General features: G+C 40.5%; 1 protein-coding gene across 1 annotated transcript in view; it reads left to right on the top strand.

Moving 5' to 3' along the window:
* Nucleotides 1–8,933, top strand: part of ZMYM6 (zinc finger MYM-type containing 6) — a 44,753-nt gene extending 35,820 nt beyond the window's left edge. The window contains exons 14-15 of the mRNA XM_054721344.1: nt 4,181–4,325; nt 7,002–8,933. Of these exons, the coding sequence (XP_054577319.1) occupies nt 4,181–4,325; nt 7,002–8,836 (1,980 nt within the window). The 3' untranslated portion in view covers nt 8,837–8,933. The remainder of the gene's footprint in view (nt 1–4,180; nt 4,326–7,001) is intronic.
* Nucleotides 8,934–12,657: the final 3,724 nt, after the last annotated feature.

Here is a 12,657-nt window from a genome sequence, read left to right as displayed (position 1 = left end):
GAGGCAGCTGATCAATGATTCTCTCTCATCATTGATGTTTCTATCTCTCCTTCCTTCTCTGAAATCAATAAAATACAGTTTTATTTATTTTATTTTATTATTATTTAAAATAAACCTTTATTGTTCAGATTATTACAGTTGTTCCTCTTTTTCCCTCCATAGCTCCCCTCCACCCGGTTCCCACCCCACCCTCTCCTCTTAACCCCCTCCTCACTGTCCTCATCCATAGGTGTACGATTTTTGTCCAGTTTCTTCCCGCACCCCCCACACTCCCTTCCCCCGAGAATTGTCAGTCCACTCCCTTTCTATGCCCCTGATTCTATTATATTCACCAGTTTATTTTGTTCATCAAATTTTTTATTCACTTGATTTTTAGATTCACTTGTTGATAGATATGTATTTGTTGTCACTTTGTTGTTCATAATTTTTATCTTTACCTTTTTCTTCATCTTCCTCTTTTTAAAGAATACCCTTCAGCATTTCATATAATGCTGGTTTGGCGGTGATGAACTCCTTTAGCTGTTTCTTATCTGTGAAGCTCTTTATCTGCCCTTCAATTCTAAATGATAGCTTTGCTGGGTAGCGTAATCTTGGTTGTAGGCTCTTGTTATTCATCACTTTGAATATTTCTTGCCACTCCCTTCTGGCCTGCATAGTTTCTGTTGAGAAATCAGCTGACAATTGTATGGGTACTCCCTTGTAGGAAACTGTTTTTCTCTTGCTGCTTTTAATATTCTCTCTTTGTCTTTTGTTCTTGGCATTTTAATTATGATGTGTCTTGGTGTGGTCCTCTTTGGATTCCTTTTGTTTGGGGTTCTGTGCGCTTCCTGGACTTGTAAGTCTATTTCTTTAACCAGGTAGGGGAAGTTTTCAGTCATTATTTCTTCAAATAGGTTTTCAATATCTTGCTCTCTCTCTTCTTCTGGCACCCCCATAATTCTGATGTTGGTATGCTTGAAGTTGTCCCAGAGGCTCCTTACACTATCTTCATATTGTTGGATTCTTTTTTCTTTTTTTCTTTCCTGGTTGTGTGTTTTTTGCTTCTTCGTATTTCAAATCTTTGACTTGATTCTTGGGATCCTCTAGTCTGCCGTTGGATCTCTGTATATTATTCTTTATTTCAGTCAGTGTATGCTTAATTTCTAGTTGGTCCTTTTTCATATCCTTGAGGGTCTCACTATATTTCTTGGAGGTTTCTAGAAAATTCTTGAGTAACCTTATAACTGTGGTTTTGAACTCTATATCTAGTAGTTTGCTTTCCTCCATTTCTTTCATTTGTGACCTATTTCTTTGTCTCTGCATTTTGGCTGCTTCCCTGTGTTGATAGAGTGGCTTTGTGTGCTAGGTGTCCTATAGGGCCCAGTGGCTCAGCCTCCCCAATTACCTGAGGTGGACACTCGTGGTGCACTCCTTTGTGTGCTGTGTGCACAGTCTTGTTGTAGTTAAGCCTTGATTGCTGTTGGTATCACTGGGAGGAATTGACTTCCAGGCCAGTTGGCTGTGAGGACCAGTTGTGTCTACAATGGGAGAACTTCTGTGCTGGAGACACCCTTATGGGGCAAGACTTGCTTCAGTGGGGCTTTGGCCGTCACTGAGTCTGCCCCCTGAGTGTGTCTCTTATGGATGTAAAGAGTTGCAATCTGGATAGTCTCACTCTGACCACTGGGTACACGGGCTATTGGATCTCCAAGGAGGCGCAAAGTTAGGCACTGCCTGAGGCCACTCAGCAGGAGCTACAGAGAGATCTGCAGATTCCTCCTCTTTGTTTGGGGTTTGGAGGTGCCCAGATGAGGCCCACCTGTGAAGCAATGCAACCTGCTGTGGAGCCTCGGGCCTTCTTTTGGAAGCTCTGGGGCTCTCTGACCCAGCTGCAGTTTGTTAGGTTTTAGACTGCAAAAGGCCAGGCCATTGATATGCAAAAGCCTCTGTGCACAGCTTGGGTGGGGTTGTAAATAGGGTGGGGCGGGGTCTTAGGGAACCACCAGGGCAGAGCAAACAGCAATGGCTGCCCATCAGCGCTGCCCCCAAAGAGGCCCCCGGGTCTATGTGTCTCGCAGCACTGTGCAGAAACAATGATCGCTGCGAGCACCTCTGAGAGAAAGCTGCCCTCGCGTTCCGGCCCGATGCCAGACAGTCCAGTTTCTCTCCGTATGAGTCTGGGTCCCCAGAGTCTCGCCCGGAACTGGAGTTCAGAGCATTTGGGAGCTTGTATCTTCCTCCCGATTGAAAAAGACAACAGCGTACCCAGTTGCCAGCCTGTTTCACGCGCACCTCTGTACCCACACTTCCACACTTCCGCATCTCCTACCGGACTCAATGCGTTTTTCTCTTTCCTTCTAGTTGTAGAATTTCCACTCAGCCAGCCTTCCCATGGTTCTGGATGGTATTCGTTTTATTTTTTAGTTGTAGTTTTGATGTGGTTGTGCATGGCAGCAGGTTCAGGTGTTAACCTATGCCGCCATCTTTGTTGGGTCCAATAAAATATATTTTTAAAATAATCATTGACATAGGCCATCTTTGGAAAAATCTATAGGAAATTGGGAAGAGTGGTTGTATGGCTAGATGGCAGAGAAGCATAGAAAACTTTTTATGTATATACTTTTATACCCTTTGTATTATTATATAACTCAAAATTATTGCATATATTATCTATTTTAAAAATTTAAAACACAGTCCTTCCAGACCCTATACAGTTTGGCTTCTGCCTACCTTTCCAAATGTATCATTCTCACCCCTGCTTACTTATTCAGCCTTGTTCTTGTTGATATTCCTAAAGCAGGCCAAGCTCTTTCCCACTTCACAGATTTGCACCTAACATTCCTCTGCCTGTAATCTGCTGACCTCAGGCCTTTGCATGGCTTGCTCTTTTGAATATTCAGAAGGTCTCTGCTCAAATGTTTACTCCTTCCTCCACACCATCACTCTCCATTCTCTTACCCTACTTTATTTCTTTCATAGCACTTATCATTCCCTAAAATTATGCATTATATATTTGTCTTACTTGTTTATCTTCTGTGCCTCCCTCTAGAATGTAAGTTACATGAGAGTAGGACTTTGTCTTGTTTTTGCTGTATCCCCTGGGCTTAGAACATTGCCTGGCTTATACTGAACATTCAGTAAATATTAACTGAATGAAAAAACATGTTTTAAATACATTCTCCCACTCTGTTGCTTATTCTTCAATTTTTTTTAGAAATCCTTACCCAAGGATGTGTTTTTATTGATTTGAAAGAGGAAGGGAAAGGGGGGGGAAGAGAGAGAGAGAGAGAGAGAGAGAGAGAGAGAGAGAGAGAGAGAGAGAGGAGAGAGAGGAGAGAGAGAGAGGAGAGAGAGGAGAGAGATATCAATCAGTTGCTTCCAGCACGCACCCAAACCAGGGATGGAACCTGCATTCTGAGAATGTGCCCTGACCAGGAATTGTACCTGAAACCTTTCAGTATGCAGAATGACATTTCAACCAGTTGAGCCACACCATCCAGAGTTCAACTTTGTTTTATAAAGACCTTTGTTTGCAAAAAAAATTCAAATATGTCCATCTTATCTGCCTTTTTAAAAAAATATATATATTTTACTGATTTTTTACAGAGAGGAAGGGAGAGGGATAGAGAGCCAGAAACATTGATGAGAGAGAAACACCGATCAGCCACCTCCCGCACCCCCCACACTGGGGATGTGCCCGCCACCAAGGTACGTGCTCTTGACCGGAATCAAACCTGGGACCCTTAAGTCTGCAGGCCGACGCTCCATCCACTGAGCCAAACTGATTAGGGCTGTTTTTAACTCTCATGTTTTATTTAAGAATACTTTTTTCTTGTTCTGTTCATTTAAAAGTTCTCCAGTTAATATTTTTCATTTTGAGGTTATTGATTGATATGGAATATATTTTTGCATATAGTCTGACATCGGCTCTAATTTTTCTAAATAGTTGTCCTAATTAGCAAAGATTGTTTTCATTGTTTTGATTATACTTACTATGGGTAGAGTATTTTCAGTAAATGGAATACTGATTAGAAGAATTAGGAGTTAGTGTATATTTTCCATAGGGACTTCTTTATTACAATCACTCAGAGGAATTATATTTCTCTTGATATATGCCACCTTTCAATTGATAGCAATTATTATTAGTGATGAGATACTAAAAGAAAATCTCTCTTTGGTTTCTTAATTTGTTTTTAACTAGGGAAATACACAGACAGATGCCATGAAACTTCTTTATTCCCAGTCTGCCCGGCTTTTAAAGAACAAAGCATTATTGTGCAAGCCCGCCACACAGACCAAGGCCATCTCTTGCAAACCACAAACACAACACAAGGAATGTCAGACAGGTATGTGTCCTGTGCTTTCCACATGAGGAAAGTGTGTCCTCTGTTTGTTTGTTTTTAAAGAAAGGAAAAGAAAGTCATTGGTAATTACTTAAATGTGAAAACATTTAATCTTTTGAACATCTAATTTATTTCTCTTATAATTATTGTCATTTACACTAATAACTACTAAATTGAATCCATATGCACACAAAGCATTACGTGTAGAGTAGACAAACATCTGTTTTCCAGATGTATAGATAAGCTATCACAATTACTAAATACAAAATTTTTAAAAGCATTAGTGATTTAATCTTAGTTCTTTTTTTAAAAAATACTATAAGTTGATTTGTCAGTTACTAAAAGTATGACTGTATGTCTGAGGTATTTTTGATAAGGAAAATTATTTGAATTCATACTTGAAAAGGTTATAAACTGTTGCTCCAATCCATTTTATAGCTTTTAACCCCACCTACCCTTATATTTTCAGTTACTTTCATAGCTCTGCTCAAAGCATTTTTTAATTTAAAATTTTTTTTGTATTTATTTTTTTATTTTATTTTGTTTTGTGTTTCAAATATATTTTTATTGATTTCAGAGAGAAGGGAGAGGGAGAGAGATATAGAAACATTAGTGATGAGAGAGAATCATTGATCGGCCGCCTCCTGCATGCCCCACATTGGGGATCAAGCCTGCAACCCGGGCATGTGCCCTTGACCGTAATCAAGCTATCCACTGAGCCAAACCAGATAGGGCTTGATTTTTTCTTTTTAGAGATAGAGGAAAGAAGAGGGAGAGAGAGAGAGAGGAAGAAAGAAAGAAACAAACAAACATTGATGTGAGAACTAGACATCAGTTGGCTGCCTCCTACATACCCCCTACCTGGGATCAAGCCCGCAACCTGGGCATGTGCCCCAACTGGGAACTGAACTGGCAACTTCCTGGTGCATGGGACGACGCCTAACCAACTGAGCCACACTAGCCAGGGCTGATTTTTGTTCTTAATTTTACTTCATCGAATATAGTGTATTTAAAAGCTTACTCTGTCAAAAAATAATCATGAGCTAGGCCAGTGAAGTTCAGTTGGTTGGGTGTCATCCCAGGAACCAGGAGGTCACAGTTCAATTCCCAGTCAGGACACATGTCTGGGTTGCTGGCTCAATCACCAGTAGAGGACATGTAGGAAGCAGCTGATCGATGTTTCTCTCTCACTCATGTTTCTATCTCTCTCTCCATCTCCCTTCTCTCTGAAATCAATAAAAAATATAAAAAGTAATCATGAGTTTTTATGAAGGATGCCTTTCTTTTGGTAGGAGTCAGGGAGAATCCCATTTTCCTTCCTCAGTAAGTTTGATTGCTTTATATTCCCATTAAAATGATACACTCTTTGTGTACATGAATTAATATTATATGCACATTCACATGTGGAAGGTAGTAAAGGATCTGTGGACATCTAAATGTGTAGGTATGTGTGCTTATGCATTAAAAAATTTTCTATGTTAAATGTTAGATTGTTTCCTATATACTGTTATAAACTACACTTTTATTTGAATTGCATCAGAAACCAGAAACCATTCCATATGAATATAAATTTAAATATACATTGAGATTCTTAAAAGATGTGCATAGATTCCAGTGTATATAACATACCCATTCCTTTAAGATTGGGCAATTAGATTACTTCATTTTTTAATATTATAAAAAATGTTGAGTTAAGCTGTGTAAATGGATCTTTGTACACTTGTCTAATTTTATTCTTAGGATAAATTCTAAGTAGTGGAATTATAGTTTCAAAATCTATCATAGACTTTTTTTTGCCATCCCTCACTTGAGGATATTTTTTCCATTGATTTTTAGAGAGAGTGGAAAGGAGGGAGAGAGGGAAAGAAAAACATTGATGTAATAGAGACACATTGATTGGTTACCTGCCTCCTACTCATACCCCAGTGCACCAGGAATTGAGCCTGCAACCCAGGTATGTGCCCCTGACTGGGGTCAATGCTCTAATCACTGAGAAATACCAGCCAGGGCAAAAGCTATCATAGTTTTGTTTTGTTTTTTAATTTCTTTATTGATTAAGGTATTACATATTTGTCCTCATCCCCCCATTACCTTCCCCAATTTTTTTTATGTATGTTGCAAAATTGCCCTTCTGAAAAGCACATCAATTTATGCTCCAACTTTCAATGTTTTGAGAGCATTAATTTCTCTGCACACTCACTACTAATTAACCCTTTCCCCCCTCCAACTTTAATTTGGAAAAATTTCAAAATTCAGGAAGATTGAAAATATAGCACAACAAACACCAATATATCCTTCATCTAGATTTACCAAATATTAACTTTTTGTAACATTTCTTTTCTCTTTTTCCCCCCTGAGTTTTTAAAAAGTGAAGTAATTGATTCTTAATATGATGTATTCTGTGGACTTCAACCCTGATTCCAGTTATCTATTGAATAGACAGAATCTCTTGTTCATGTACCACAGCTTACAGTTTTATTTTAGTCAGTGACCAAGCTTTGGACAAAGGAGAAATTCTGTTTTCAATGGCATCATGGAAGTATTATGGTTTGTGTTTAAGCTTTAGTACATTCCTTTGATAAGTAGTAAAAAAAAGTATAAACTTTAAATATGTATGAGTAAAACATCAATAACATAGCTTATTCTTGAAAATAACAGAAATTCAAATATTTCATTCAGATTTACCTATGCCCAATGGGAAGAATGATGTGGAACTTGATTCTCCACCTGCAAAGAAAAAAAAAATAGATTTTTTCCAGACTTATGATGTAGAATATTTAAAAGTTGGTTTTATTATCTATCCTGGATCAAAAGAAAGTTCACCACGGCCTCAGTGTGTCATTTGTGGAGAAATCTTATCTGCTGAACACATGAAGCCAGCAAATCTTTCTCATCACTTAAAGACAAAACATGCAGAATTGGAAAACAAACCAGTAGATTTTTTTGAACAAAAATCACTTGAAATGGAATGTCAAAATAGTTCTTTTAAAAAGTGTTTACTAGTTGAAAAGTCACTTGTGAAAGCTTCTTATTTAATTGCTTTCCAAATTGCTGCCAGCAAGAAGCCGTTCTCCATTGCTGAAGAGTTAATTAAACCACACTTAGTAGAAATGTGTTCAGAAGTTTGGGGTTCAAGTGCTGGAGACAAAATGAAAACCATTCCTCTTTCTAATAGTATGATCGGACACAGGATTGATGAACTGTCTGCAGATGTTGAGGAACAGCTGATTCAAAAAGTCAGAGAGTCAAAGTGGTTTGCCCTTCAGATAGATGAGTCTTCAGAAATCTCAAATACCACCCTTCTTTTGTGCTATATTCGTTTCATTGATAATGATTGTAGTGATATAAAAGAAGAATTATTATGTTGTATTGAAATGCCTTCTAAAATAACTGGTGTTGAACTATTTGAACTAATAAATAAATATATTCATAGTAAATCTCTGAATTGGAAATACTGTGTTGGTCTCTGTACAGATGGAGCTGCAAGCATGACTGGCAGGTATTCTGGTTTAAGGGAAAAAATTCACGAAGTTGCCATGAATACACTGGCATTTACGCATTGTTTTATTCACCGTGAACATTTAGCAGCAGAAAAATTGTCTCCATGCTTACATAAAATTCTTTTGCAGTCAGCACAAATTTTAAGTTTTATAAAGAGCAATGCCTTGAATTCACGGATGTTAACAATTTTGTGTGAAGAGATGATGGGTTCTGAGCATGTGAATTTACCACTTCCTGCTGAAATACGATGGATATCGAGAGGGAGAATTTTAACAAGATTATTTGAATTACGACATGAAATTGAAATTTTTTTAAATCAGCAGCATTCCGATTTGGCCAAGTATTTTCTTGATGAGGAATGGGTGGCAAGGCTGGCCTATTTATCAGATATTTTTTCACTTATAAATGAACTAAATTTAAGTCTCCAAGGAAGTATGACTACGCTCTTCAATTTGTATAATAAAATGGATATACTTAAAGAAAAGTTAAAAATGTGGTTGAAGCGCACACAAGAGAATGATTATGACATGTTTCCTTCATTTTCCGAATTCTCAAACTCATCCAGCTTAAATATGAGAAGCATTTCCAGCACTGTTTTTGAGCACCTGGAAGGACTTTATCAAATGTTCAGTGACTGTTATCCACCAGAAGAAGACTTGCGCCTGGGAAATTTGTGGATAATTAATCCTTTCATGTATCACCAAAATAGTAATCTCAAGGACTTGGAAGAAGAAAAACTAGCACAGTTATCTTCAGATTTAGAATTAAAATCAGTATTTAAATCAATGTCTGTAACTCAGTTTTGGATAAGAGCAAAGATAGGTTACCCAGAACTCCATGAAAGGGCAATGAAATTTTTATTGCCTTTTTCAACTATTTACTTATGTGATGCTACATTTTCAGCTTTGACTGAGTCAAAACAAAGAAATCTGTTGGTTTCTGGTCCTGCCCTAAGACTTGCAGTCACATCTTTAATTCCAAGAATAGAAAAATTAGTAAAGGAGAAAGAATAGTAAATGTGTATATTGCTTATCAAATTCTATAACTTTGTGTTAATTTTTGTATGGGATAAGTATCCTAAAATATAATTTCCTAATGTGCTTATGTGTTTTCAGTGATTAAATGTTTGAATAATTTTACTTTTTGTTGAGGAATTTAATCATTACACATTTATACATAATTGTATATCATTTTATTGACTGATCAAATAATTTGGATTAATGACAAAGATGTAGGTAGTGAAAGGTCCAATTTATAATGTAATAAATAGCACACCTGGATGTTGAAACTGCTTGGCATTTAGAAGCACGTAGGACGTGTTTGTCTTCAGCCAGCCTGCCTCCTACTATAGCAGGTTGTGGTAGGTAGAAAAAAAAAGATCCAAGCAGCTTGATGAACAGGAAATGAAAGCAGCAGGAGAGTTTGAGACCCCTGTAGGGGGGCCTCTCTGGCCCACTAGACCAGGGTTTGGCAAACTTTTTTTCATAAAGGGCCAGATAGTGATTTTTTGTTCGTTTTGTTAATCCTCACCCAAGGATATTTTTTCCATTGCTTTTCAGAGAGAGAGTGGAAAGGAGGGAGGGAGGAAGGGAGAAATGGGGAAAAAGAGAAGCATTGATGTGAGAGAGGCACATACCGTATTTTCCGGCGTATAAGACGACTGGGCGCATAAAAGATTTTCCTGGGTTAAAAAGTCGTTTTCTACGCCGGAAAATACGGTAGATTAGTTGCCTCCCACACTCTTCCTGATGGTGTGTGTGTGTGTGTGTGTGTGTGTGTTTGTGGTGGGAGGTAGGGGGTTGCTGGAAGCTGGGAGAGAACCCACAAGCCAGGTACATGCCCTTGACTGGGAATCGGACCCTCGACCCTTTAGTGCTTGGGCCTATGCTTTAACCAATTAGCCACACTGGCCCAGGCTAAATAGTGAATATTTTAGGCTTTGCAGGCCATAGGTGGCAACTGCAGTACTCAGTCGGCAGTTATAGCACAAATGCAACTGTAGACAGTACACAGACAAATGAATGTGGCTGTTTCAATAAAACTATGAACATTGAAATATGAATCCATATAATTTTCCTTTCATGAAGCTGCCTTTAAAAATTTTATCATTAAAAATCTATATATATAAAAACCTAAGCAGCCGTTCGGTTCGACTGGTAGCTATGACGCGTACTGACCACCAGGGGCAGACGCTCAGCACACAGGCATGGAAACATGGAACAGACTATGAATCTCAGAGGGAAGGAGGGAGGGGGGAGGGCGAGAAGAGATTAACCAAAGATCTTATATGCATGTTAGAGGCCTGGTGCATGGATTCGTGCACTGGTGGGGTCCCTCAGCCTGGTCTGTGGGGACCTGGCAGAAACTGGCAGTCCGACATCCCTTGAGGGGTCCCAGATTGCGAGAAGGCGCAGGCCAGGCCGAGGGACCCCACCAGTGCATGGCACCCAGCCTCTAGTGTAAACAAACAAACATTAGTTGGTGGAGGAGGAGGGAGTAAAAAATACATCCCATACAACTGACCGAATTTGGCCCAGTTTGCCCATCCAGGTCTATACAGATTTCCAGGTAAAATCAGATCTGTGAAAACCTCTCTCTCACAGCTATAAGTATTTTTTTTAAAAAATATATTTTATTGATTTTTTACAGAGAGGAAGAGAGAGGGATAGAGAGTTAGAAACATCGGATGAGAGAGAAACATTGATCAGCTGCCTCTTGCACACCCCCTACTGGGGATGTGCCCGCAACCAAGGTACATGCCCTTGACCGGAATCGAACCTGGGACCCTTGAGTCCACAGGCCGACGCTCTATCCACTGAGCCAAACCGGTTTCGGCTCACAGCTATAAGTATTAATAGCGAACTGCATCAGATGTTAGACTTTGGTCCTTGAGTTCGACTAAGAAAAGAATTCAGAGCCAGGGAACTCAAATACAAGTGCAAGTTTGTTTAGAAAGTCACAGGGGTAGACGTGAGCTGTGGAAGAAGTGAGCCAACTAGCTGCGTGGCGTCAGGAAGCAAGTTACGGAGGCAAAACAAGGGCCCTTGGAGCGTAGGAGAAAGAAAGACAAAAGACGCCTGGAGGATGGAGAAGGGGGGAAAGGCACGTATGTGTGTGTGACAGAGAGAGAGAGAGAGAGAGGGAGGGAGAGAGGATGGGAGGGAGGGGGAGAAAGGCGAGAGAAGAGAGAGAATATGAGTACGAGCACCAGCATGTGCTCGGTCTTTCCTCTTAATGGCTTTTATCTCGTGGTCTCGGGAGGATCTCAGTAGCGTATTCATCAGATTTTCCTGGTATGGCTCCTCAGAGTTGTGGTCTCCACTGATTGATTGGGGCCAAGGCAGGGAGGGGCTCATTAGTCATTGCAGCTGGTCCTGATGTCAGCTATGGTGTTGCCTGCCTGGCCTTGCTGCTTTTCTGGGCCTGGAGCCGAAACACTACTGAGGCCTAGATGTCATTTATCTGTAGTTTGACCAAAACTCTGTCTCTGTGGTCAACATACCTGAGGCTTTGTTCATATTTCATGTGGTTCAGAACCTCATTGTTCCGAGGCCTTAGTGCTTAAGGGAGTGGTCATGCAAGGGAGTCAAATGAGGCTATTCTCCGGCCCCCCTTGTTCTCCTCTAAGGAGATGTACCACGGGATTAGCGAAGGAACGATCAGGGGAGGGTCCGAACTGCACGGCCAGTGATATGAAAGGTCAGGGGTCTAAACCGCATGACCCGAGATATGCTAGGGGAGGTAAGGTCACCCTGGGGGTGAGGTCCCACCCTATAATACCTGAGTTCCCAGGTTAGCCCGTTGCTAGGCACCCAGGGCTTTCCACCCTGGGGACCTTCTGTACCTGGCCTGGTGCTACTCTGCTCCTGCCTAACTGCCCAGGATATCACAAGTATCTGAATTTTCTTTTTTTTTTTTGCAGCAAAGAAAACAATGGTTTATTAGTTAAGAAATTAGCCCACAGCAGGCGTCACAGGTGACCTAAAGTTCAAAGACCTGGCTCCCTGATGATTTCCAAGGGGATTGTTATATAGGGGAAATTCAGTAATCATGGTGACTAAGGGAATTAGGTTCATGGTCAGAGTTGTGGTTTCTAGTGACTGGTTGGTGCTAGGGTAGGAGGTAATTGATCAGTGCATTTGGTCCTGATGTCAGCCATCTCATGGCTTCCTCTTTTTTTTTTTTTAAATTTCTTTATTGATGAAGGTGTCACATATTTGTCCTCATCCCTTCATTCCCATCCCACACAAGTATCTGAATTTTCAAACACCTTTTACATTTTGATTTCAGCTGAGAGACACCAGAAGATACGTTTCAAGTAAAGATACAAAAGAGCAATTCATTTTATAATGACTCGTTATTGATTTATTATTAATAACTTCATAAATTCGCAAATAACTTTTTGAGCTCATGCATGTGCCAGGCATTGTGCTAGGCCTCTTACAGACGCCGGGGCGCTGGTGCAGCATTATCCCTACTTACAGGAGCAGATGCTGCGGCGCACCGAGCGTAGGGGACAGCGCAGATCTCTCAGCTAGGGCGGCACAGGCAGGAATGAGGCCCCGGTCTTCTGCATCCTAACTAACCGTGCCCTCCTGCAAGCCACTTCCATACCATGTCTAACTCCACTCTGTTCGTGTTGACTGGGAGACACATTTCCCCTAAATTCAATCGGGCTCATATAGTCAGTTAGGAGCAAGTGGGCTTGAGACAAATGCCAGGTCCGTCGGCCCTACGGCCCCCTCCCCCACCCCTCCACCCCCCACCCCCCACCCCCAACCCCCAACCCGGTACTGGGACAAAAGAGAGTGGCAACGCTCCTGGAAGAGGAGGA

The sequence above is a fragment of the Eptesicus fuscus genome, chromosome 9, assembly GCF_027574615.1.
Source record: "Eptesicus fuscus isolate TK198812 chromosome 9, DD_ASM_mEF_20220401, whole genome shotgun sequence".
NCBI classification, from domain to species: domain Eukaryota; kingdom Metazoa; phylum Chordata; class Mammalia; order Chiroptera; family Vespertilionidae; genus Eptesicus; species Eptesicus fuscus.
Note: the sequence above shows the minus strand (reverse complement) of the source record. Positions and strands in the feature narration are given on the sequence as shown.